The following is a 24128-nucleotide window of genomic DNA, read 5'->3' on the forward strand; positions in this document are numbered from 1 at the left end:
TCCATGATTTATGTGAGACTTATATTTAATATATTCAGCTTTTAAAATAGAAACACAAAAAACGAACATACGATTGCAAATCTTACAATCGTTTCTCATTTCCAAACGCTTAAAATTTCTTCAACAACTAATTCAAAAAGCAAAAAATAAAATCTTTTAGGAAGCGATTCAGGATTTTCTAACATTATTTAATACTTATGAGTTAAAATAACACAATTACAAAGCAATCAAGAGGAATAAATGGTCATACTGAAGAAATAGAATTCCAAGGATTATCTCAAAGACTGCCTAAAATTCTCATGATAAATCATCATTAACTCGAACATAAATGATGCAGTGCTAATCACTTTCTATTGAAGCATGTAATGAGCATCACGAAGATAAGATATTAGATCATCAAAATTGAAAAAATTCACGATTAAATGTTCAAATGACTGCATCATCCAATCTGCAGTTAACTTTTCAATACGACGTTTCGATAAAAATAGCGGTTTACCTCGTCTAAAAAAAAAAGAGAAAATAAGAATTTCTGTATTTTTTAAAAAGAATGAAAAAAAATATTAAAGTTTCATAATAGAAAAGAACCTTAAATTACGGTCTTCCTCTCCATGAGCATCCAAATAAACCGAACCCCAAAGTGCTGCCTTTCGATTACAAACTATCACAATCAGTGAGGTATTCAATGATAGAAAACATCCCACACCGCTACTACAAATTAGTGCGTGCTAAAATTGAGTGAAATTATTGTTGAACAAGAAATCTGCCACAAATATTTTATATTATTATACAGATATTATTCTAATTTCCAACAGAAAAATTGATTTTCTCTTGGAAGTTTCTAATAGTGTATAAATGACATAAAATATTATCCTATTCATAGTATTTATATACTTTTGATAAAAAAAGAAAATAATAAGATATATAATGATTAGTGCTTCTTTTTTTCCTTACAACAACGGATAAAGTATTTCTTTGCAAAACAACATTCTTTTTTCTCAAAGAAAACTCTCTTCATATAATTAAAATTTGCTTATAAATCAATCTATAGATTACGATTTTAAAATTATTCATTTAAAAATGTAAAATGATTACTCGTTCCACTTCATTTGCAGAAATAGTTTCAGTGGCTGATGTTGTGCAACAACTATCCAAGCATGAGAGTTGACCACAAAGAAGACAAATAAATGGCATTCGAGGGACTAATCCACATGCTATGCAAGGAACTCCGAAAAATCGAGCAAATAAGTCATCGTAACTTTTTGGCAATGTAAGAAGCGTGAATCTACGCCATCCTAGTGGTTCCTTATGTAAATCCTATAACATACTGTAGAAAGAAGGAGTAAAAAAGTATAATTTGATAAATGCGTACATTATCACTTGAAATTATTAAATTCCTTTATTTAAAAAAAAAAAATTAATACATTTTGACATAATATAAATTGCAAAAAAATATATGTTATAAAAGAACGGAAAAATCTACAATGGTTCATTCAATGATTATAAAATTATGCAACAATTCATACCTCTATGAAATTTTTGCAGCTAATCCATCGCAGTACTGCATCGACCCATTTTTCAATATGAGCATAAGGTAAGAATTTAAGAGAAAGTTCGTCATTATCTGTAATTAATTATATTAAATAAAAGATAAATGTGAAAATATTCAGTGATAACCAGGAATTCCTAATTCATAGTCAGTGAAAATATTTGAGAATATTACGAGATCGATTATCTAATAAATTAATTATCACTAGTAATGCTCAATTACCAATGTATGCTTTTAATGCATTTAATAAACATGGCTCAATTAGCACAATATTTCCTAAATTATTTGTCTTCTGTTTTCAATTATCACTTTAATGGTAAATTTAAATATTATAACAATCAGCTAAATGGTAGCTGCAGTAATATGAAAGAAATACCGATCATCAATAGGCAATATACAAGATGATAACCATTTCTATTTAAAAAATACAAGGTTTAAAAATAATTAGTATTGTCAGCATAATTAATATTGTCAAATAACTACTTCGATTTAAAAGATAGTAAAATTGAAGATAATTAGTATTATCAGCAACTTATAAAAATTTATATAAAACGAGTACTTGTCAGCAATTTATAAATTTCCATGAACGTTGCACGACTAATGCAATAATCCTGATCACATTTATATATACCACATTCATGCCATAATTGTGCAGTAAGACGAGATAAATCTGCACAGGTATAATGTAAAGCTTTTTCAAAATCCACTTCATCCTTAAATTTTTTAATTTTAAAAATTTATTCTGAGAAATCTCTAGTATTCAGAAGCTTATCTACTCCAAAAATATTTCATCAGGAATTACTGAAGAATTCTACATTCACAATTTTGCACTATAATGAAATTCAACCAAGTTTGTTATCAAACTCACTCCATCTTCTAATAAGATATTTTCTGCTTTCAGATGACGAGAAAAAAGTCTGTTTATAACATTTTTAACAGCAAGTGTAAATACCTGAAAGAATAATTTCGATGTTAAACACTTAAAATTCAACTAAGAATTCAAAAATCAGAAAAAAAAAGTGAAGCAAGCTGACAGTAATGCATCATTGTAATTAGCATGAAATAAATGGAATTGAGTGTTACAAGGATTTTATGTAAACTAATACCTCATTACTCAATTTCAAACTTTCTGTTCTCCCCAGCTGTGATAACGGCATATGCAAGGCTGCCACAATCGCTGTACGAACAATTCCCGCATACAGAATTACCTGGTAAACAAATGACAATAAACCTGAAAAGCAGAAAATAAACAAAGCTTGAAACAAAATGAAGTCTGGAAGAATTTTACAATCTAATTTTAGGCTCAAATCAATTTTTTAATAAATTAAAAAATAAGTTTTCGAAGAATAAAATCAACCGGAAGATTCTGTCATAAATTAAGAAAGAGAACAATTCAAAATGTTGAATTTAGACATGACCAATAAAAAAAAAAAAATGCAAATGAAAAAAGAGAAAAAATATCCGAATCATTTGGCGTTAAATATTCAGTATATTTATTTTGTTTACAGTAACTGTTGAAATAACAAACTTTTCTTATCTTCATTGGTCAAAGAATCACTCGTGATGATGTAACTACTGATCCGAATCAACGTTGTTTTCAAATCAAACATCACCATTGGAGTGCCTGTCTCTAGTTCTATTTCCTGATTCATACGCATTTTTGCTACTTTCGCCTCAACTGTAGACTGAAATTAGTTTAAATCAAAACACAAAAAAGAAAGAAGTTTGTATCAGAAGTAATACCTTACTTCAAAATTAAATTTTCTCACTAATTGATTGACAAAGATTTGCGTTTTTTCATTTGATTTCTTTATCTCCTAAATAAAAAAAATGAAAAACGAAAAGAAAAAACATAAAGAAAATTCATACTGATGCCAGAATATCCGAATCATTTGGCGTTAAATGTTCAGCATACTGTTCTTCTAAAGCATTTTCTACTGATGGCTGTTTCTGGTGAAATCCGAAAACTAGTTGCCTCCATTGATAGATTATAAAACTTATATCACGTTTGATCCCCTGATGACGTGCTCCATATATGATATGTTCTATAACAAAAATAATACATTTTACTTTTTTAAGAAATAATAAATTATGCATTTGTAAATAATGTTACAGAATTTTCAAGCATATATAAACCTATATCACGTTTGGAGAGTACATTCCTCAATGTATTTTTGTACCTATACATATAGATGGATAATATAACTATACCAGATGTTTTACTTATGTCATTTTTTAGTTTTTTTTTTTTTTTTTTTTTATCAATCAGTTTGCCATAATATTTTCTCCATATATTTGAAACTCCCAACTTGATGCTGTACCAAACTTTAACACTAAGAGCATGAATATCAAATTAAATGAAGATGTGTTTTAAAATAAAGTAATCAAACTAATATACCTGCCGGTAATTCACGGCAATAGCGATCAGAAAAATTTGACTCAGATAATAAAAGATTTCGTTCCAAATTGCCTCTGAAACGGATGCAAAAATTGACTAGTTTCACTGAAAAAATAACGTTAAATCAACGTAAGCAATTAGTTAGAAAAAAAAATCAACAAACAAAATATCACTTTGCAAGTCCGAAAGCAAAAATTTGCCCTCTCCTTGGTGTACTTTCGCTGAAATTACCACGGTAAATTGTCCATTTATGACATAACGAGGTAAAATTTAAAAACAATTGCTGATATGCCAAAAATTTCGACTCTTCATTTCCCTATAAATTCAAAATTTAGGACTCGATAGGCAAAGAAAAAACTGTTTAATATTAAACCAATTATCCAATTATAAAATAGTTAAAAAATGAAAGGAAAGTTAACAATGAGTGATCTGTCGGATTTGTGAAAAAACTAAATAGTACTTTTATTGAATGAAAGGCATCTCAGAGGGAAAAAAGCAAAATATGAAAAAAAAAAGAAAACAAAAAAACAAATACAAAAGAGCATCAGAAAAGTAAAGTGAAACAAGGCTTCACATATTAGGCGATCGATTAACCAAATGAGATCGCTAATGTATTAATCTGTCGCTAGCTATTAATTTATTCCAAAACATATGAGATACAGTCATATAATAATACGCCAAATGATCATATATTATCAACTCACCTGCATATGGGAGCTGTCAGTATTTATAAGCCTTTCCACTTCCTTCGCTAACTCAGCATAATTATTTTCTTGATAGGATACACCAGGTCTACAACAATTTTAGAAAAAAATAACAAAAAAAGAAAAAAAAATTTAACTGAAATAAAGTGAACAATCACATCACAGTTTAAACAAACCGTATTCTTTCAACACCGGTATCTGGAGCCAAAGGAAGTAAAGTGTGAACTGGTGCACGGCATAAAGGGCATGAAATTTCCATTCGCGCTTCCAATGGGTCAAGTGATGGTGGTGGACTTTCCTGAAACAAAATTTCACTTCGTTGTTGCAATTATGGAATTATGAACAGAAAGTAAACAAGCAGTATTTGATAATTTGAATGAAATAAAAACAAACAAGAAGTGTTTGAACATAAGCTTTGTAGCATCCAACATGCGCATAATGACCACATGTGCGAACTTCAATACCAGTTGGAGCTTGAATGAGATCTGCATATTTCGGAAAACGCTGAAAAAGAATAAGGAAATTTAGAATATCATACAAATCAATCTCAAGCCTATGTATTTTCATAGAACTAATTAAACTAACTGCATATTGTCGTTATACATTCAAATTTTATGAATATAAAATTAACAGAACTCACCGTTTGAAGAAGAGAACGACGTGAAGCGCTGAAAATCTTCAACATCATGCGATTCGTATGTACACCTTTTTCTCCTATTTCCATGAGTGACAACGATGGACAATCTTCAGGTAAAGAGTGCTCAACAGCTAAAAGACAAATTAATTATTTGTTTAAATTTTCAACAATATTATGGCTGAAGAATTGGATTTGCTTCAGATAAGGAATAAGATAATGTGTACATGTAGAAATGTCATTAAAATTATACACGACAGGAAGTAAACCTTATCATAAAATTATATCATCATAAAGATATCATAAAATTTAAAGAAAGAAGAATTACACACCTAAGAACAAAACCGATCAGCAACTGAAGAATTACTTATTTTAAAATGACGTTAAAGTTCAGAAACCATCTGACAACAAACCGACTTTAAGGGAAAAAGTTACTGTGCAATTAAAAGAAAACCAGCCGTAATTAACAACTATACGAGACATCAATCCGATCGGATCAGCCAAAGTACTTGCTGTTGTATCATTGCAAATAGGGCATCTGTAATATCTTACTGGCGAATTCTGAAAAAAGGAAAAAAAAAAGCATGCAAGAAAGATATTTTTATACAAAACTCAAAATTTAAGAAAATAAGTTAAAATCTAAGAAAATAAGTTAAAATCTCTTTTTATACAAAACTCAATAAGAAAATAAGTTAAAATAAGTTAAAATCTATGAAAAAAGGAAAAAAAAAAAATAAGAAGCATCTTTAAAGTTAAAGAACTCTGAAAAAAATTTTTTTTCAAAAACTACTTTCAGTGTACGCTACTTTGCTGCAAATAATTCGACAAACTAATTTACCTAAAATCTTAAAAACTTTGATCAAAAAGTAAAATAAGTTAGCAGTAACCTCTGTAGTATCCATTGCATCCATTTGAGTCTGCGTCAATCCTTCCTTTGCCATCAACTTCTTCATTAATATAGCGTTTTTCTTCTTATGAGCTATCATTAAGGCCTAGAAGTGAAAGTATTACGTATTATCAAGATCACAACGATAGCAATCTCTTTTTGATTCCAACAATTTTTGAACTATAAAATCAAAAATGGAAATATACAAGTCTGTATAAGGACTATTAAATGTAAACAGCAATTTTTTATTTTTCTTATTAACTTAAAATAAACCTCTTGACGACGTTTTGCAGCTGACCGATGAGCCAATTTTGAAGGAGAATCACCACAATGCTTTTTCTCGAGCTTATCTGATTTTAACATTTCCACTTGATGTTCAGCAATGAATTTATCCAAAACGTCCCGTATTTTTTCACAACTAGAAAAGATTGATGAAAGTTGAAATATGTAAAAATTTGAAAGCCAGAATGTTCATGAACCTTCATTTTTTTTTTTAAATAAAAGTATTATGGTAGGATTTCAACTTATGGTAAAGCTTCCAAATTATTAGTAAAATATTTCTGAAACTATGAAAACACAGAAAGTAAGGTCAACTGAACTGGAAAAGAAAGCGACGGTGAACACAAAAGAATTAATAGACGAACTTGTGATGGAGTAAACAGAAAAGACGCCCGATATAATCAATAGCATAACCCGAAATGAAATCCAGCGACACAGGAACTAGACTAAGTTGTTTAGAAATACAGTGAGCCATGAAATGGTCATGTTCTGCACTAATAGCATTTTCGTTGTTCATTTTGCGCAAATATTCCAAAAGAAGTGTAATAACTGATGGCATTTGCCTGGAAAATAATAAAAGATATATCGAAAAATAGAAAATTCTTCAAGCGTTGCATTTTCTCATTTAGTGACTAAAAAATGAATCAGACTTTATGTCTCTCCTTTCATATTAAAAATTTTCGACTTTTAAAATTACTGGATTCTAAGTGGAAATGAAATTTACTACTTGTGATACATTGTAAATACACACATCTAAGTAATAATCAACCTAGAATCCAATGACATTCCATTGAAATAAACTGGATAATAATTACCTCCCTCCAAAGTCTGCAAAATCAGTGAACACTGACAGAATAGCAGAAACAGGATTTCTCTGACCACTTAATATTTCTTGCACAGACGATGGTAATTTTGATTTTTCCTCAGCAAAGCATGAAAATTGTTTTGACGTAACAAATTTGACCATTAACGTTAAGAAATAAACAGTTGTTTGAAAAATTGCTTCGTTTAATTGCTGATGCTCAACATACTGAAATATATATGCTACATAATAGCTAGAATTATTTTCTAATCTCTTCATTATGTATTTGTTAGACATTAAAGTATTATCATAACTTCAACCTTCTACAGTATCATTTATCTTCATTAACTTCAACCTTCTACTGACAGTATCCATTTATCTTTTGCGTATTCAATTTAAAACACTAATATGATTAGCTGCTATATAAAGATGAAAAGCTGAAAAATCAACTTACAGTATACAAAATCCTATGCAATAGGTTGAAAAACGACGGTGTTACGAGAAATCTCGCACTACGCGCTATCCAGATGTTATCAAATGAATAAAGACGATAAGGAATCCACAGATGATCACCAGAACGAGTAACTGTTGTAACTGTTGAATGCTTTGGTAAATTGCGTTCGCTGAAGAAAATTTCAAGCAAATCTCAGTTAAGTTGAGTGAAACAATTCAATTTAAAGCTAAAAAAGTTTTGCCACATATTATTAGCAATTAAAAAAAAAAAAAAAAAAACCGAAAAATGAGAATTTATTTTCTTAGCAAGCATAAAAGTTATTGTTTAACAGCTTTATTAATAATTTATTAATAAATGAATCAAAAATGAGGTGTAACAGTCAACATCTTAAATCTCACTCTGGAAGTTAAAGTGTTATACATAATCTGGAAAATGCAGCGGTCGGATGAATCTCATAAATGAAGTCAAACACATTGATGTCAAACTATTTTTATTTTTTAATTTGTCTACTAAAGCAACTTCCAATAATTTCTGATGCTAAATCATATAAATTACATATTTTCAGAGCGCATTAATGCATCGTTGTATTCTCGCGGAGTAGATGTTCGCATCCTGCAGAATACAGGATCGAAAAGAGTTTGCCATGACTCTACTGTCAACATGTAAACCCCCTGTTCAATATGACTCCCCTGATCAGGCTCACAATATACTGCCAGCTGAAACGATTAAAAAAACACACATAATCTAGAATGTCTCTAAAAGAGAAACATTTCGAAAAACATACGTTTAACATGAAAAAAAAAAAAAAAAAAATGAATTATAAATTACAAAGCAACAAAATAGAAACGAAACATTTTAAACTTGAAAATGTGCAAAGAACGGTTTTGTGAAATTTTGCCGAATTTTTGTTGAAGTATTAGCTAACGGAAACAACTTTTCAAAAAAAAGAGAATATCTGACAAGATCACAGCAATACTATAGCAAATCCCAAATCCTACCAAAAATACAAACCTTTTCCAATGTACTGTCAAATACTTTGTCATCAACAAACGGTCGACTACCTCTCTCAGGAATTGCTGCTTTCAATTTCGAATGTGTCAGATCGCTAACTGCAAGCGCGGCGACAATTTCGTTCTCTAGACTGTTCGAAACATTCCCATCCATATTCCATTTTATAACCATAATATCCAGCAGAAATCTTGCAGAAAAAGTATATTAGAAGATTTGATATTTTAAACATATTGAATCTTAAATAATAGGAGGAAGAAAGAATCTTGAATATAGATATCCCGAATACTTTATTTCTGCTGCAGTGGCTACATAAAGTTGACTTTACAATTTTCCCAAAAATTTTTCAGTAACAGAGAAGAATTAAAATTCCGACCATACTGAAATGAAAAAAAGAAAAAAATAATTAAAAATTGCAGAAACTAACCTCAGAATACCATCGATCAAAAAATCTACCCATTCTTTTCGTGTAACTATTCGTCTTTTCTGTGGAAGAAGAACAATGTCATCTAAAAGGAAACCACAAAGTACTAAGCAGTCATCGACATAAAAAGCTGTGCTAACAATTTCTATAAACCATTCCGTGTCCACAAAGCACGCTATAAATCTGAAATATTTAATATGAAATACAGGTGCAAATTTGATGTCAGTGAATCTGTTTATCATTCCTATATCCAAAATTTACTTCATATTCAAGAACATGCTCACATATGTTATAAGACCTTATAAGAATATTAAATGAATATAAAAAATGCCTAATGCAAAATTAATTTTCTACTTGATTTAACCAAAACCAGTTAATGATATTGAAAAAGCAGTAGTGTTTATTTCAGCTGATGAGAATGAAGGAGCAAATTACATTCTCTGCAGAGAGCTAAATAAAAACAAGTAAAAAAAAAGAAATAGGAAGAATTTTGATACAAGAAAGCTATCTACATCAAGACTACTTTAAAGAAAAAATCAAGACTACTTCCATTCTATCGAGAATGCTAACTTGATAAGTGTTATATCGCAATCCAAAAAAGCAATGTTATAATTGGTTAGTGCATAGTAAAATGCCTGATTTCGAACCGCATTACCATTTCTTGCCCACATACCAGCTGATGCTTCCGCACGACATACCTAAAAAAATTCAACAAAAAATAATATACATTTGGAAATTATCATTCAAACTAATGTTAATAAGTAGACAAACTAACTTTTTCCATCTTTTAACTATGAGGAATTTTCTCAAGTTTAATAGGCCGATTTATAGAACTTAGATATGAAAGTTATGCTAGTATCACAAAAAAATAAAGACACGAAAAACTAACATGTATTCTCAGTGGATGAAAAACAGCTTTTCGAAGAAAGTCTTCATCTTCAATAAGGATATTCAAACAAGAAATGAATGCAGGTAATTCAATGCAACGCAAAATACCAGCAGACAAATGCCTGTGTAACGGGATATGATAACTTACGCAATACGGTTGAATGCATACATCGTTTTTTGTCAAACCAATAGCATTGAACCATTCCTTTAATCCAACAAATGTTTAAATTAATGCTCACTTAAGTTCGGAAGATAATTAATGCATGATAACCATAGAAACCATGATAACCATAACCATAGAAAGAATAAACTAATAAACCTCTAAAATGGTTTTCCAGTGAAGAAGATAAGTGTTCATGCATTCAGTTTCCACGGTTAATGCAGCTAAAGTATTGAACATATTCACAGCCGATACTTCCCATTCAAGATGAAATGCTAACTGGAATAAGCCTGATAAAGATCTAAATAAAACTCTTAACTCACAAAGCAATGTTATCTAGAATCATAATTACAGATGAGAAGCATATATAATAGAAGTACCTGATATGGATGAGCGGCATCATATTCCAGATGATTACCAGCGATTACTCGATAATTCAAATTCATCCCTAAATTTAGGCAGTTTTCACATTATTTTACAACCAATACAGCATCACAAAAATTAGTCAAAACATGTCCAACTTATCTTTCAAGATGATTTTTCAATGCCACCATATATTTTCCACTTTCCTGTCCATATTTTTCACTTATTTCGTTCAGATTCACTGATTTTTCATGAAGGTAAAATGATTCTAGATGAATACCTTGCATAGGTGCTATTAAAGCCACATAATTTCCCATGCTTTTCTTGTCACGAAAAAATCTTCGCGCAATTTCTCCATGTGTTAACAAATTTTGCAAATCATTAACGAGCGTCCAGTAAGAAGCTTTACGTAGCGGATTATTAGCATCACCCACGGAATATACAAACCATTTGAAGAGCTTATCGTCGTTTGTTGGAGGTGGCGTATTTTCATAGAAATATTCAAGTGCTAAAAATGTGAAATTCGATAAGTGATCGATTGATTTAGACATTCAGCACTTAAATCGAACACTGCAATGCTTAGATAGTTTCTCTCAAAACGTACACTATAAAATATAAAAGAATAAAATAAACTAAGCTAAATCTCCCAGTTAAATCGTCCAAAATATATGTATATTCGCCAAACATGATAAAACTGAACCTTGCGTTACAGTAGATTTTTGAACACCCGTCTTCAAAACACCGTAAGCACTTAAAATTATTTTATCTTTGAGGTTAATTTCATCATCCAATTTCAGACATTGAGCTTCACTCGAAAGAATCTGTAAAACAAAAGTTTAATGAAATTGCAGTGTACTATACTAAAATCTGGTAGAGAAGAGCTAAAGTTGAACTTTATTTCTTTTTTTTTGTAAAATCTTAAATGCACGCTACAGCATTGAACTTTTTCATAATTAAAAAAAAAGCACAACTACCTGTACAGAAATATGTATAATACGGCTACCAATGGCATATATAGCACTATCGCCTTCACTTTTGGAAAAATCAACTAAAATATCAGCAATACAAAGATATAACGAGAAAAATCGTTTCGCAAAAACATCCTGAAATTCTATACAGATTGCAAAGTTTTAATTAAATAATATTTGAAAATTATTCCAAAATTTGAAGTTTTGCATTCCGTAATTTCGTTTTTTCACGAAAAAAAAAAAAAAAAAAAAAAAAAAAAAAGCATTTAAAAAAAACTAAGAAACTAGCCAACCCTGTATTGTACATCCGATAGCAAACTCAGACATAGATTGATTATTATTTGTGGAAAAATGAGTCGAACCATCCAAAATATCAACTCGTCTAATAAACATTCCGGATCATAACAGGCATTAGTCTGATCTGAATCGACAATCGGCTTCAAGGACTGCAGATCTTCCAGAAACAGGTCACGTGTCCGCCAATCTAAGGAAAAATCGGGGCTCCGATCATGATCTGTAAATAAATGATGCTATAAATAAATGCCACTCGATAGAAAAACACATTTTTTATATATGCTGCATTTCCCTTTCTTTATAAGAAGACAATTCAAATCAGTGGCTTAAATAGTTCAGGCAAATATGCATTTCTGGCGAGACATGAAGCGAGATTTAACGAAGTAACGACAAAGTTTAAAAGTTCCTTCAAAAACTCAAATTCAAAACCATTTTTAAGATAACAAATCTCCACCTCTCATATCATCATCAGAACTGCGCTTGTTCAAATCATGATATAATTGACGATCTAGCAAGTTTCCGATGATGACGTCGCGAATAGGACCGCCACAATCAACCAGCTCCTAAATGTAAATCAAATTTTTTTTACAAGTTTGTTCAACAGTACCAATAGGACTATCAAGGGTTACCAAGATTATTTGTGTTAGCCAGAAAATAATTTTATTATTTGCCACTGCAAGAGTTCGTTTTTAAACTATTTGAAAAAATCACACTCTCGATTTCGCTATTAATGACTACATTTTGCTCATTTCACAACACTAGATGTTGGAGGAATAATTGTATGAATGATTTCAATAAGGGAATTTAGAAATTTGAAATTAAATCAGAGATTTTAGAATTCTAACAATCGAATAACCTGAATTAGTTCGATCAAAATATGTGCTCGATTAACAAGGTGATTACTGAAACTTTCTCTGCTAGAACCATCTTTACAAGCGTTATACTGCCTCGTCTAGAAATAAAATTAAGGTAAAACAAAATACCTGTAAAAAACTGGCCCATATCAGACTTTTTTGTTTCCTTCTTCGCTAAATTTCTTACCAACTTTTGCGCGCATAAAAGAAAAACAAAATTATGGCTCAGAAAAAGAAAAAAATGTTCCATACCCATAGGAGGGATAAAAGCCCAACATTTCAAATTTCAACATTCGTATTTTACATCAATTATCACTGATGATATCCTATAAATTAAAGTGGATAGAAAATAGAAGTTAACCTACCCAACCTCGAAAACACAGAAATAATCGAACAAAGAGTTTCGGGATAATAAATTCTCCCAGTGAAACAATATCAGGAGAGGGAACAGGTGGACGGCGTGCATTTGGTCCATGTCGAAAGCAGAACCTATAATAAATTAAATTAGATCTTTGAAATCAGTTATTTTCAAAGTGAAGAAAATTAGCTGAAGAAGTACCCAGATTCGTTTAAGACGTCCACATCTCCGCAATCACAGGCTCCACCAGCTTGTGAAAAGAAACGATTGAAATCATGCCCATCATGATTTGAATTCTTGAAGCAACTACTACATAAAGACATGCCTGAAAACCGTTCTTAAACTCTTTTTTTTTGCACTCTAACTCAATGAAAGCACATAAAGAAAAAAATTTTTTTTTTTCGAAATTATTTGATCAATCAGTATATGCGTAGTAAAAATAAATGATTGCTGAGTATATTTCACCAAGTTACATGCCTGAATCTAAGCTATTAAATTCACTATTTAATTACACAACCAATAATCAGTTTTCAAAAGCAAACAAATGATACATGGACTGAATGCACATGTGTTGCATCGATATGCAATAGCATCAGCTGACCAAACTGCGTTACATTTCAAGGAGAAGTCGTATTTTTTCACTGCAAAAAATAAAATAAAATATGGGAATATCGAATACATCTTGTCGTATCCTAAAATTCATCAGCTCTTGCTTCCACTACATTTTTTAAAGCAAATCCTATTGCATCTCGTGGGCTTGATTGCACAACTATCAGTGTAGCATGTCTTTTCGTGTAATAATGAAATGATAAGTGAAGAACTTAAATACAACAGCCAAATAATTCCTTATGGTAGAACTTAACGCCAAAGTGAATGATCAATTTCTATTACATGGCTTAATGATTTCCTTAAAATAATAAAACCATTCGTAAATTGCATGCTTTCCAAACAGCCATCAAAGTTTCGCTTTTTACTATCAGTTCTCAAATGCTATATCTGAAAATAGAAACTAGCTCATACTTTTGTCTTTGAAAGCGGCCGTTGTTAAACCCTGAGCAATCAACAAGCGCAGTTCATCACGAGTATCACTCTTGAACGGGCTAGCAACTGATCCACTAATGAGACTATCGAGTCGCGCTTCTAATGCACCTGCTTTCTCCCTTAATTTAAAGTGCATCCTTTTAATCTTTTAATTTTTAATTCTTTTTCTTCAATTTTAACTTTTTTTTTTTTCAAATGTGCATCATAATGCACACCAATGTGTAAAAACTGTCAACTGTAATTAATACATTTGTCCTTAAATGTCAGAACAAGAATTTGTCTCAAGTGTGTCAGAAAACTCTTTTTACCTAATATCTTTGGGCAATCTATCGCAGTATTTGCCACCGAATAGAGGGCATCCTTTTGCTCTTAGTTCATCACTGATTAATTTCAAATGCTTTGCCTCATTCATTTTTTCTTCCTCCTGGAAATCTGTGGACGATATTTATCAAATTATAAAGAATATGGATCGAAACTCTTTCCTCATTCTAAACAATTTCTTTCAGCTCATATCATTTATTTAACCAAAACTTTTTCTTAGGCCTTATTCTTTTTCTTGTTTTTAAACAATATTCAATAACAAAATTATGTGCCACATATCAATATTATATGGCATTAAGTAAAGGAAAATGAATATTAAAGATCTTTTCCAATGTTTAATTGCTCTAATACAATCAAAAAAAAAAAAAAAATTACCCAGTCATCTTCATCCATTCTCTCGTCAAGTCTGCCCCCACGTTTCGACTGACATGTTGACTCAGTTGATGAATCACCTGGATTTGGTACCATTACCTACAATTACGTGGAAAAAATTACATACTGTTTACATTCAATCAAAAAAACGTACATGAAACAAAATTTATGGACAATTTAAAAAAAAAAAATATATAAAATGACGCAAATGCAATTTCTAATATAGCACAATTAAATGCAGACAAAAGAAAAACCAAATGAAATAAATGGTTAAACATTCACTAACTTCATAAATATTTTGAATCGTTAAGATTGGACAAAGTATTGCAAGCATTAAAAAATGCTAAATAGTTTCAATTTGCTAAATTAAAAATCAAAAATTGCTAAACAGTAAAAATTTGCTAAATGAATCCACTCATAAAACTTGGTTCAATAATGAAAGTACTGAAGGAACATTAAGCTCTGAGATATTAAAAAATCATAGCATCCACAATTCATACAATCCACTGTGTATCATCGTAGCATATAGTGGTACGAATGAGAAAGTATTGGTTTAAAAGAGATAAGTTAGAAATCGTAACAGTTGGAGAGAGTGTGGGATAAAAATTCGAAATGCGGCTATTATAAAGCTTGGTATATTAGGAGAGTGCAGGACAAAGTAAGAATGTTGAAGGATTAGGAAAACAAGTTTAGAATGAGACATTGAAAAAATTAACAAGTGATTGTAGTAAATTCTGTTCGCAGAGAAACAGGATATAAGAGAAGTGTGTGATTTGAAGATTCGGTTAGGATTAGTAAGACATTTTAGAGAAATATTTCTGTGTATGATTTAGAAAGTTATAAAAGATTTTAGATTGCTATTTGCATCAGAGATTAGAGATTGAAGTAAGATAGTTGTAGCGTGGTCGTTTACGTTTGAGAGATTGGAGTAGCACAGCTGTGGTCTGGCCGTTCACGTCTGAGAGATTCAGGTGGCGTAATTATAGCGTGGTCGTTTACGTTTGGATTTTTATGGATGAGAAATGATTGAGAGATAGGAGTATTATATCAGTTGAATGTTACATCATGTCGGTGCAAATGATGTTTTATATTTTCGTGAATAAGCTTACACGTCAATTTTCTACGCAAATTGACATATTTATTGTCACGTAATTAATTTCTCGTATTAATTCATATATTAATTCGTGGCTGCTTAACAATCAATATGCTTTCTTTTTTGTAGGTATGGAAGGACGAAAAGTTTCTCCAGTACGTTCAGATAACTCGAAGTTGTTATCATCCCAATCTACTAATTATTACGCTAATTTAGCTGTTCAGGTTAATAAGTTTAGCAAGATGATGTATGTTTGTGTTTAGCAAGATTTTTGTGTAATTAGGAAATCAAAATTTCTGGGATTGAATATTGCTTTTTAGTTTTAAAAATTAATATTATTTGATTAAAATATTTAAATGTGAAGATTGTATTAAAGAGAAATTTTATTTGAAAAGATTTCCACTATTTATTAAATAAAATGATTGCAGGAAGGAGATGGACGGCTTTTCAAAATGGAAGTGGATTATAGTGCACAAACCGATGAGGCTTTGGCTAAAGCAGATGCTATTGCGAAGGTTGTTTGTAATTTTAATTGTTAATTTAAATTATTGACCATTCTCAGTGGTTATCTTGTCCCATTTTTTAATGGTCATCTGCTGATTATCAAATATAAGTATAGTAATGGTATCCACAAAATTTTATTGCGATTAAGGCTAGCAGCAACTTCCTAAGTTGATACGAGAGTCGGATTATTAATAATTGCGGAATTTGCTGATAAATGGTTTGAGTTGTAGAGTTGATCAAAAAGGATTTGTGAGATCCGTATAAAGCTGAGGAAACGAATATAACAAAAATAAATTACAGAGTGGTGATGTGCCAGCAGCGCTAGATTCATTATCAGGTTTGGAGAAATCAACAAGACTTGGATCAGATATGAAATCTAACACACGTATTGTTCAACATATGGTTAAACTCTGCTTTGACGGAGGCGACTGGACATTGTTAAATGACACTATTCTGGTGTTGTCTAAAAAACGTTCCATAATTAAACAAGCAATAGCTAAAATGGTTTGCATTTATATCTTCATCTGTTTCAGTAAGCTATCATTTTCGAGTTGTTATTTCAATTGCATGGTTATTAAGAAGATTGGAAGTGGCTCTCACTATTTTGGTCCAGAATCTAGAAGATTAACAGTTTTTTATTGTGTTATTTCAGGTACGCGACTGTTGTGAAATGATCGAAAAAACACCAAATGACCATACTCGTGACAAACTGATCGAAACTTTAAGGAATGTTACTGCTGGAAAGGTTTCCTTCAGTACTTTCATTTTCTATAAAGCACTGGTCAATTTGTGATGAAAGTCGTTTTTGCGATAGCGGTTATGCAATAATTTTTTTTAACTAATTGTAGATATATGTCGAAGTTGAGAGAGCTCGGCTGACTAGTCGTCTTGTCAAGAAACTAGAATCAGAAGGTAAACTTGATGAAGCAACGACAATGCTTTTAGAACTGCAAGTGGAGACTTATGGTTCTATGGAATTGAAAGAAAAGGCAAGTTTCTTTCTCTTAGATTAGAAGTTTGATTTTGGTCTTTTTTGTGGCATGTTCTTTCTTATCTTATTTGTATTTTTTTAGGTGGAATTCATCTTAGAGCAAATGCGTCTGTGCGTGTTGAAAAACGATTTTATTCGTGCATCAATTTTATGCAAAAAGATCTCCACTCGTTTTTTCGAAAACAAATCGGAAAAGGTAAATTTTTTTATCAGAACCACATATTGCATTTAACTTTTCTTGTCTATTTTGGTAACCTTTATTGTCTGTCTTTTCCAGAATGTAATATTTTGAGGTTTCATTTGTGTCATGAAATTATCAGATTTCAACCATTGAGCGTATTTAAGTCATCGTTATCAATGATCTAATCAACTGGAATGCTATTCTGCATAAATCTTTTTCAGATCGCTTTTCCGCAGTTGTGCATATTTTATTTTCACACCACATGTTTCTTCTTGTTTAAGAAGTTTAAGGTTTTATTTTCAGGTTCAAGAATTAAAACTGAAGTACTATGATCTAATGATCAAAATTGGGTTGCACGAAAGCGCTTATCTGGATGTATGCCGATATTATCGGGCAGTATTAGATTCACCTTGTGTGCAAGCTGATCAAGAAAAATCAAAACAGGTCAATTTTGGTCCCTTAAAACATTAGAAATGTACATTTTTTTTTGAAGTTGATAAACACTGTATTTTTTTTTCAGATTCTCAAATGTATTGTCTTGTATGTGTTGCTTTCTTCTCATAACAATGAACAGTGGGATTTATTACATCGTATTCATGAAGGACGACAGTTAGAACTTATTCCGGAATACAATTCATTTCTTGAACTGTTCATTAATCAGGAACTGATTTCATGGAAAGTGTGTGCGAAATCTATCTAAAAATAATGATAATAATTTTTTCATACTTTACTTATCGAAACTTTATTGAGAAAAAATATTGGTTTCTTTGCCAGATCCTGTATTTGTAATTGTAGATAAGGAAATTTCTCATTAGTTAAGAATTCTTTGTAGTATTTGCGAAATAATAAGTAGTAACGTTTGAATTTCGTACTATATTTTGTTACTGTAAATATTATCGATGTGTTAAATGCTTGCAGAAAACAATAAGCAAATATGAAAAGCTCTTACGTGATGGTATTTCGACAAGCAAAGCGACTGATGTCCTCGATCGTAGTGAAAATGGAAATAAGCGTTGGTCCGATTTGCATACGCGTGTTGGTGAACATGTGAGAGTCTTCTACTTTTTTATTTTTTTTTTCTTCAGTTATTTTGTTGAAATACCTTTTTATTATAGATAATAAATAGATCGGTATAAAGGGGTAATAATTGCGGATAGTCATGTTTGCAATAAAATTTTTACAAATTAGGTTTTACGACTCATTATTGGACTTATCATGCAGAAACTTTCATATTCACTGTTATTTACACGTCATTATTTTATCTGTTATTTGTCTTGATCGCAAAGAGATTGATCTAAATCCTTTTGAAACAAATTTTATAAAAATATTTTTTATTTTTATGTAAATTTTTCATTTGCTACAGAATATGCGTATGATTGCGAAATACTACACTAAAATAACATTTGCGCGTATGGCTGAATTACTCGATTATCCTATTGAGGTAAGTACATTATGCGAATAAAAAGTTTGTTTGATTCATTCACTACCAAACATTCTGTAACAATATAAAAATATGTGGTGTGGTATTGAAAAATATTACTGCTCTGTAATTTATAAATTTTAAAATGACATTGTATAAAGAAGTTTCGGCATACAGTTATGCATTTCGCTAATAAATTCGAATTAAATTTTGTGTGTTTTGAAATTTTTTCTATAATTTAAGGAAATGGAAGGTTTTTTATGTAATCTCATTGTTACGGGTGCAATTCCTGATGCAAAAATTCATCGTCCAGCAAAGGTTGTCAACCTTCGAGCTCGAAAAGCTAATATTGAGCAATTAGATCAATGGGCTAGTTCTGTACGAAAGCTTACTGATATACTTAATAAGGTTCCAGTTTTTTCTTTTTCTTTTTTTCTTTCTTTTTTGTATAATTACAATAGTCATAAACAAAATATTCTTTCTTTTTCCCTAACTCCCGTATTTATAAATACGAAAAAAATTGATTTTTTTGGCATCAGAAAATATATTTCACTTTGTGTGCTTAAATTTGAATTGAAGATTAAGTGTTAATTGTGCTAAACGCTATTTTTTTTTTTTTAAATTTTCTAGTTTTCAGGTGTCTCATTTGATTTCCAAAGAAGAAATGGTTCATCGACATTTAGAAGATAGTTCAGGATCAAGTGCTACTGTGCGTTAATTGATTTTTTGCATTGCTTGCTCACCTCCATCATGTCTTTGTTTTATATCTGTTTCCCAATAAGCAAAATTACGATGGTTGTAAGTAAAAAGCCGTTCGACGATATATTGTTTTAATGATAATGAATCATTCAGCGCAGTAAACTTTTTCTTGAATTAAAAATTGAGAAGTTGTACATTTTTATAATTATTTGTGCCGTATAATGCAATCAAATTATTATCACTCGAAAAATTAGCTGAAGAAATATTTCCATTTTCAATTTACATGTGGCTTGAAAATAGAACTGGAAAAAACATATTTATAAAATTATGATGAATTATATTTTGGCATATCACGTGGTATTTCTTCAAGTGTGTTGTCACGTATCACTGATTCCTTCTTTACAGAAGTAGATGATTCTTTCCCACTTTTCGACACACTTTTTTGAGTAAATTCCGCAATGAATGAGTTCACTAACTGGTCATTTACCTAAATGGTAATTTTAATGAGGATTGTACGTTATCGTTTTTCTTTTTTATTTCCTTTAAATTAAATAATGACTACACTACGGGACATATGGTCTTTTTTTTATCCAAGGTTAACTGCTATTAGAATTATTTGCAGTCATTACAAAATTATTGCAAATGTTTGTTGTACAAAGATGTCTAGTCAATTATACAATATGGCTAGCTTTCGTTCAGTCCATTAAATTGATATGTGATAGAGTGCAAAAAAAAAAAAAAAAATTAAAATAAAAAACTTTCGTTCTTTGCAATGAAAGGAATTCTGCTGTATTCTTACTTCGTTTTGTTTTAGAATTTTCTTTTCGTTGTGGTTCACTTTCCTAAAATATTCAAAAAAAAAAAAAAAAATTGTAGCTGATATTTCTACTTCTCCAATTTTCAAACAAAACAAAAAAGTTATATTAAAAATAAATCTAAAATTGAATAAATTCACTTTAGTTTTTGTTCATTGTTATCACATTTTTCATTGGATCTACTTTTTTGCATTCCATTAGTTGCTAATTTTGTAATGGATTTTTCCCTCTTCTTCATCTCATTATCATCATCAGCATCATGCTTAAATCATTTAATTAAATGATCTTCTGCTTTTTTTTTTTTTTTTAATAAATTTTAGACATTTTATTTTTTAAATGTTATTATTTAAATTAATTGTACATATCAAATCAATTTTAACTCTATAAAAAACTGAAGTTTATTTCTTGCTTGCAAAAAAAAAAAAAAAAAAAAAACGAATAATTCTCGTGATATTCAAAATTATATTGCATAAGTAATCAATTATTTACAATATCAATGATTGATTACTTACGCAAAATAATTTCACTGCTTGTTTTCAAGGTGTTCAGTGATTTAATATAAATTAACTGATTGGTAATATGAAATAGTTGTATAATTTCCAAATTTTACACACGACAACTACTTGGTGAAGTATTAAAGAGTAGATCGAATGATTGATTGATTGACTGATGATAATGAAATGATTATATAATTTCCAATTAAGTATTTCAATTTGCAATATATTCAAATTAATTAGCAATTGTAGTATGAAAAAAAGTATAGAATAATTTATTGTATATGGCTAACAAAATAAGAATGTTTTGTTTACAAATGACAACTAATAGATAAACTGTTAAATAATGATTGATTAATTTATTAAATGATTAACTGATCAGTACTGTAAAATGATAAATGATAAAGTTTGCTTGTGTAAATAATTATTTACAAAGCAAAATAAGAAATTAAGTGGTAAGTTACCTATGAATGATTATTACTTTCTGATAAATTTCATTTACTAATTAATAGTTTTAATCCATTTGCATTGATAATTATTTAAAATATTTAAAAAGTAAATAATAATATATAACCTTTCGTGAGTTTATCTTTTTATCTTTCTCATCCTTTGATATTTTAATATTTTCAATTGAAATTTTCCTCTCATCATTGCATGTCTTCGACACATCCCATTGTGTTGTTTCTTTTGTATGTAAACACATCTACGTAATTTATATGTGTGTTTGTGTTTGTGTTTTTTTTTTTTTTTTTTAATTTTTTAAATTGAAATGTTTAATAATTACAATTTTTTTTTTATAACTTTGCCTTTTACTAATTAGATTTGCTATAAATATTTTTAATTTAATTTAAGTTTATTAAAAAAATCATTGAAAAAGTAAGTTTACTTATTTATTAATTTTTTTTTTTTTTACTTTCAATAGTACTTTCATTATATTGCTATAAAATTTATTGTAAGTTTTATAAAAAAATTTTTTTTTCCTTTTTCAGCTAAATTGATTAGATGAAAAGGAAATGTTTATTTGTTATTCAATTTGTGAGTAATGAAAAAATGAGCAAAATAATAAATAATTCACTTATGAAACAACCAACCGATATCATTTGAATTTTAAAAAAAAAGTAATTCAGAAATTTTGATATCAGTTGAATTTAAAAAAAAAAAAAATTCGGAAATTATATGTGTTTATTTATACTTTCAATTTCTTCTTCTGTTTTTTTTTTTTTTTTTTGAAAAAAAAAACTATTTGTTTTTGAACCATTGATAAGACAGGGCACTTGTTAACAGTGCATTTTATCAGTATGTTTTTTTTTTTTTTCTTTTTTTTTCCACGCCATCGTTTTTTTTTATTAGTCAGTGAAATTAACAGTATTAATTGATAATTAAAACTGATAATTTGAGTATTTTTTGATATAATGATGTATAATATGCTTAATATCTTTAAAAGCAATTGTAAAAACAATTTTTTTTTTCTTTCATTTTAATCTTTTACATACAAAAAATTTGTGATCACAAAAAATAAAATTTATTTTAGTGTGACGTATTTTATTTCTGATAACAAAATCTGGTAAAAATTGTTGATTAAAGAATGATAAGCAAAAATTTTTTGAATGAAATATTGTTATTTAATATTAAAAAAAAGTTATACTACAAAAAAAAAAAAAAAGTATAAAAAAAACGAAAAAAAGAAAAATTGAAAACTGAAATAAAATTTATTTTTTGATAAATTGAAATGAATTTTTTTCGTTCCATAAAAAAATTATACTTATTTAATATTATTTGAAAAAAATTTCCTCCATAACTGATGGATACTTTTATGAATTGTTATTGCAATTAAATTGTCTGATTTTAAAATAAAAAATGAAATATTGAAGCTATTCGCCTCATGTGCAATCATTTATGATAACAAATTAAATTCAATTTAAATTTTTGTCTTTAAATGCTTTTTTTTTTAATTTATACACTTCATTGTTAAATTTAATTTTTAGGTATTCCATTTCAATTAAAACTGAAGCTAACTTTCATTATAAATACATTGTATGTTTATCTACAATACTATCCTAAAATTGATAATATGATTTGATTTAATAGAAAATAATGATTATATTTGCTGTGAACAATTTTCTTTTTTAACTTTTCTTTTTTGTTTTTTTTTTTAAATAGTAGTTGTTAGCATTCTTTAAAGATTTCCTTCGCTTTTTCTTCTTTATTTTCCTTTCATTTTTTTACGCAGCTGTTTTATAAATTAAATACATAAAATGCATTTTTGTTGATTTTTGCAGGTGCATTCTTAAAACGCTTTTTCCTCTTTATTTTCTCATTTTTTCTTTGATTTGTAAAAAAAAAAAAAAAGAAAGAAAAAATTAATTTTATTAAAGAAAAATTTTTCGCATAAAATTTACAAATATATACTAATATTTTAATGATAATAATGACCATATTGCTAAATATGAAATAATGGTATCACAATAAAAATTTCAAATCAATCATTTTTTTAATTTAAATTTCATCGAATAAAACAAAATGATGAAAAAGAGGGAGAGAGAGAGAGAGAGAGAGAGAGGCAAAGATTAAAATTAATAAAACTTTTCAAAATGACTAAAAGAAAAAAGGAAAGAAAACAACAATAGCTAAAAAAGATAATGTAAATAATATATATTTCATGGCGAGACTAAAAGTGTATTTCTTATAAAAAATCAGTCAAATTTTTTTTTTTTTTTCTGGCAGTGGGACAATTTTTTTTTTTTTAAATTTAAAATACTATTGAAATAGAAAAGAGTGATAGCACTAAAAATATTGTAAACAATATGATTATATGTAGCACATCGATGCTTATAACATTTCATTCACCAATTTTTTTCACTTTTTTTTTTAAAAAAAAATATTTGTATGTTATGCAATTTAAAGCTATGAAAAATGATCTCAAATATTTATATAATGGAAGTTATTTTTTCCTCATTTTTTAACTATGAGTTAACAAAGGAAAAAAAAAACAAAGTTATGAATTAAAATTTTTTTTTGAAAGAAGCAGGAAAAAAGAAACAAAAAACAAAAAAAAAAAAAGGAGATTAAATGATTTTATATTAAATTTGAAAATACTTATAATTTATTAAATTACAAATGAATATATTTAATTCATAAAATACAATTGAAATAAAAGTAAAAAAGTTTTTTTCTTCC

The 24128-nt window shown here is 28.9% G+C and overlaps 3 protein-coding genes across 3 annotated transcripts; 1 reads left to right on the top strand and 2 right to left on the bottom strand.

Moving 5' to 3' along the window:
- Positions 1 to 350: 350 nt before the first annotated feature.
- Bm3285 (Zinc finger in N-recognin family protein) lies at positions 351 to 14850 on the bottom strand (the record flags this gene model as incomplete). Its single annotated transcript, XM_043079285.1, has 40 exons — positions 351 to 501; positions 586 to 725; positions 1093 to 1314; positions 1524 to 1621; positions 2106 to 2259; positions 2415 to 2498; positions 2653 to 2777; positions 3075 to 3231; positions 3416 to 3591; positions 3945 to 4018; positions 4118 to 4260; positions 4649 to 4736; positions 4825 to 4946; positions 5042 to 5152; positions 5289 to 5416; positions 5741 to 5843; positions 6170 to 6274; positions 6442 to 6586; positions 6813 to 7010; positions 7263 to 7477; positions 7704 to 7872; positions 8259 to 8419; positions 8715 to 8901; positions 9139 to 9318; positions 9706 to 9833; positions 10025 to 10228; positions 10343 to 10462; positions 10564 to 10631; positions 10827 to 11054; positions 11247 to 11367; positions 11521 to 11649; positions 11808 to 12028; positions 12263 to 12371; positions 12665 to 12760; positions 13028 to 13151; positions 13222 to 13345; positions 13572 to 13661; positions 14041 to 14180; positions 14370 to 14485; positions 14758 to 14850. The coding sequence occupies 40 exons, from the start codon at positions 14848 to 14850 to the stop codon at positions 351 to 353; spliced, it is 5547 nt and encodes a 1848-aa protein (XP_042935219.1).
- A 1128-nt stretch (positions 14851 to 15978) lies between these two features.
- Positions 15979 to 19661, top strand: Bma-rpn-5 (PCI domain containing protein; the record flags this gene model as incomplete). Its single annotated transcript, XM_001893966.2, has 12 exons — positions 15979 to 16071; positions 16276 to 16362; positions 16652 to 16855; positions 17004 to 17096; positions 17200 to 17304; positions 17425 to 17538; positions 17827 to 17967; positions 18044 to 18202; positions 18442 to 18570; positions 18887 to 18964; positions 19187 to 19351; positions 19581 to 19661. The coding sequence occupies 12 exons, from the start codon at positions 15979 to 15981 to the stop codon at positions 19659 to 19661; spliced, it is 1449 nt and encodes a 482-aa protein (XP_001894001.1).
- A 306-nt stretch (positions 19662 to 19967) lies between these two features.
- Bm1181 (Uncharacterized protein) lies at positions 19968 to 21654 on the bottom strand (the record flags this gene model as incomplete). Its single annotated transcript, XM_043079286.1, has 4 exons — positions 19968 to 20129; positions 20442 to 20484; positions 20598 to 20719; positions 21526 to 21654. 4 exons carry the CDS (start codon positions 21652 to 21654, stop codon positions 19968 to 19970), a joined length of 456 nt encoding a protein of 151 aa, XP_042935220.1.
- Positions 21655 to 24128: the final 2474 nt, after the last annotated feature.

This window comes from Brugia malayi (genome assembly GCF_000002995.4).
Source record: "Brugia malayi strain FR3 genome assembly, contig: Bm_v4_Chr2_contig_001, whole genome shotgun sequence".
Lineage (NCBI taxonomy): Eukaryota > Metazoa > Nematoda > Chromadorea > Rhabditida > Onchocercidae > Brugia > Brugia malayi.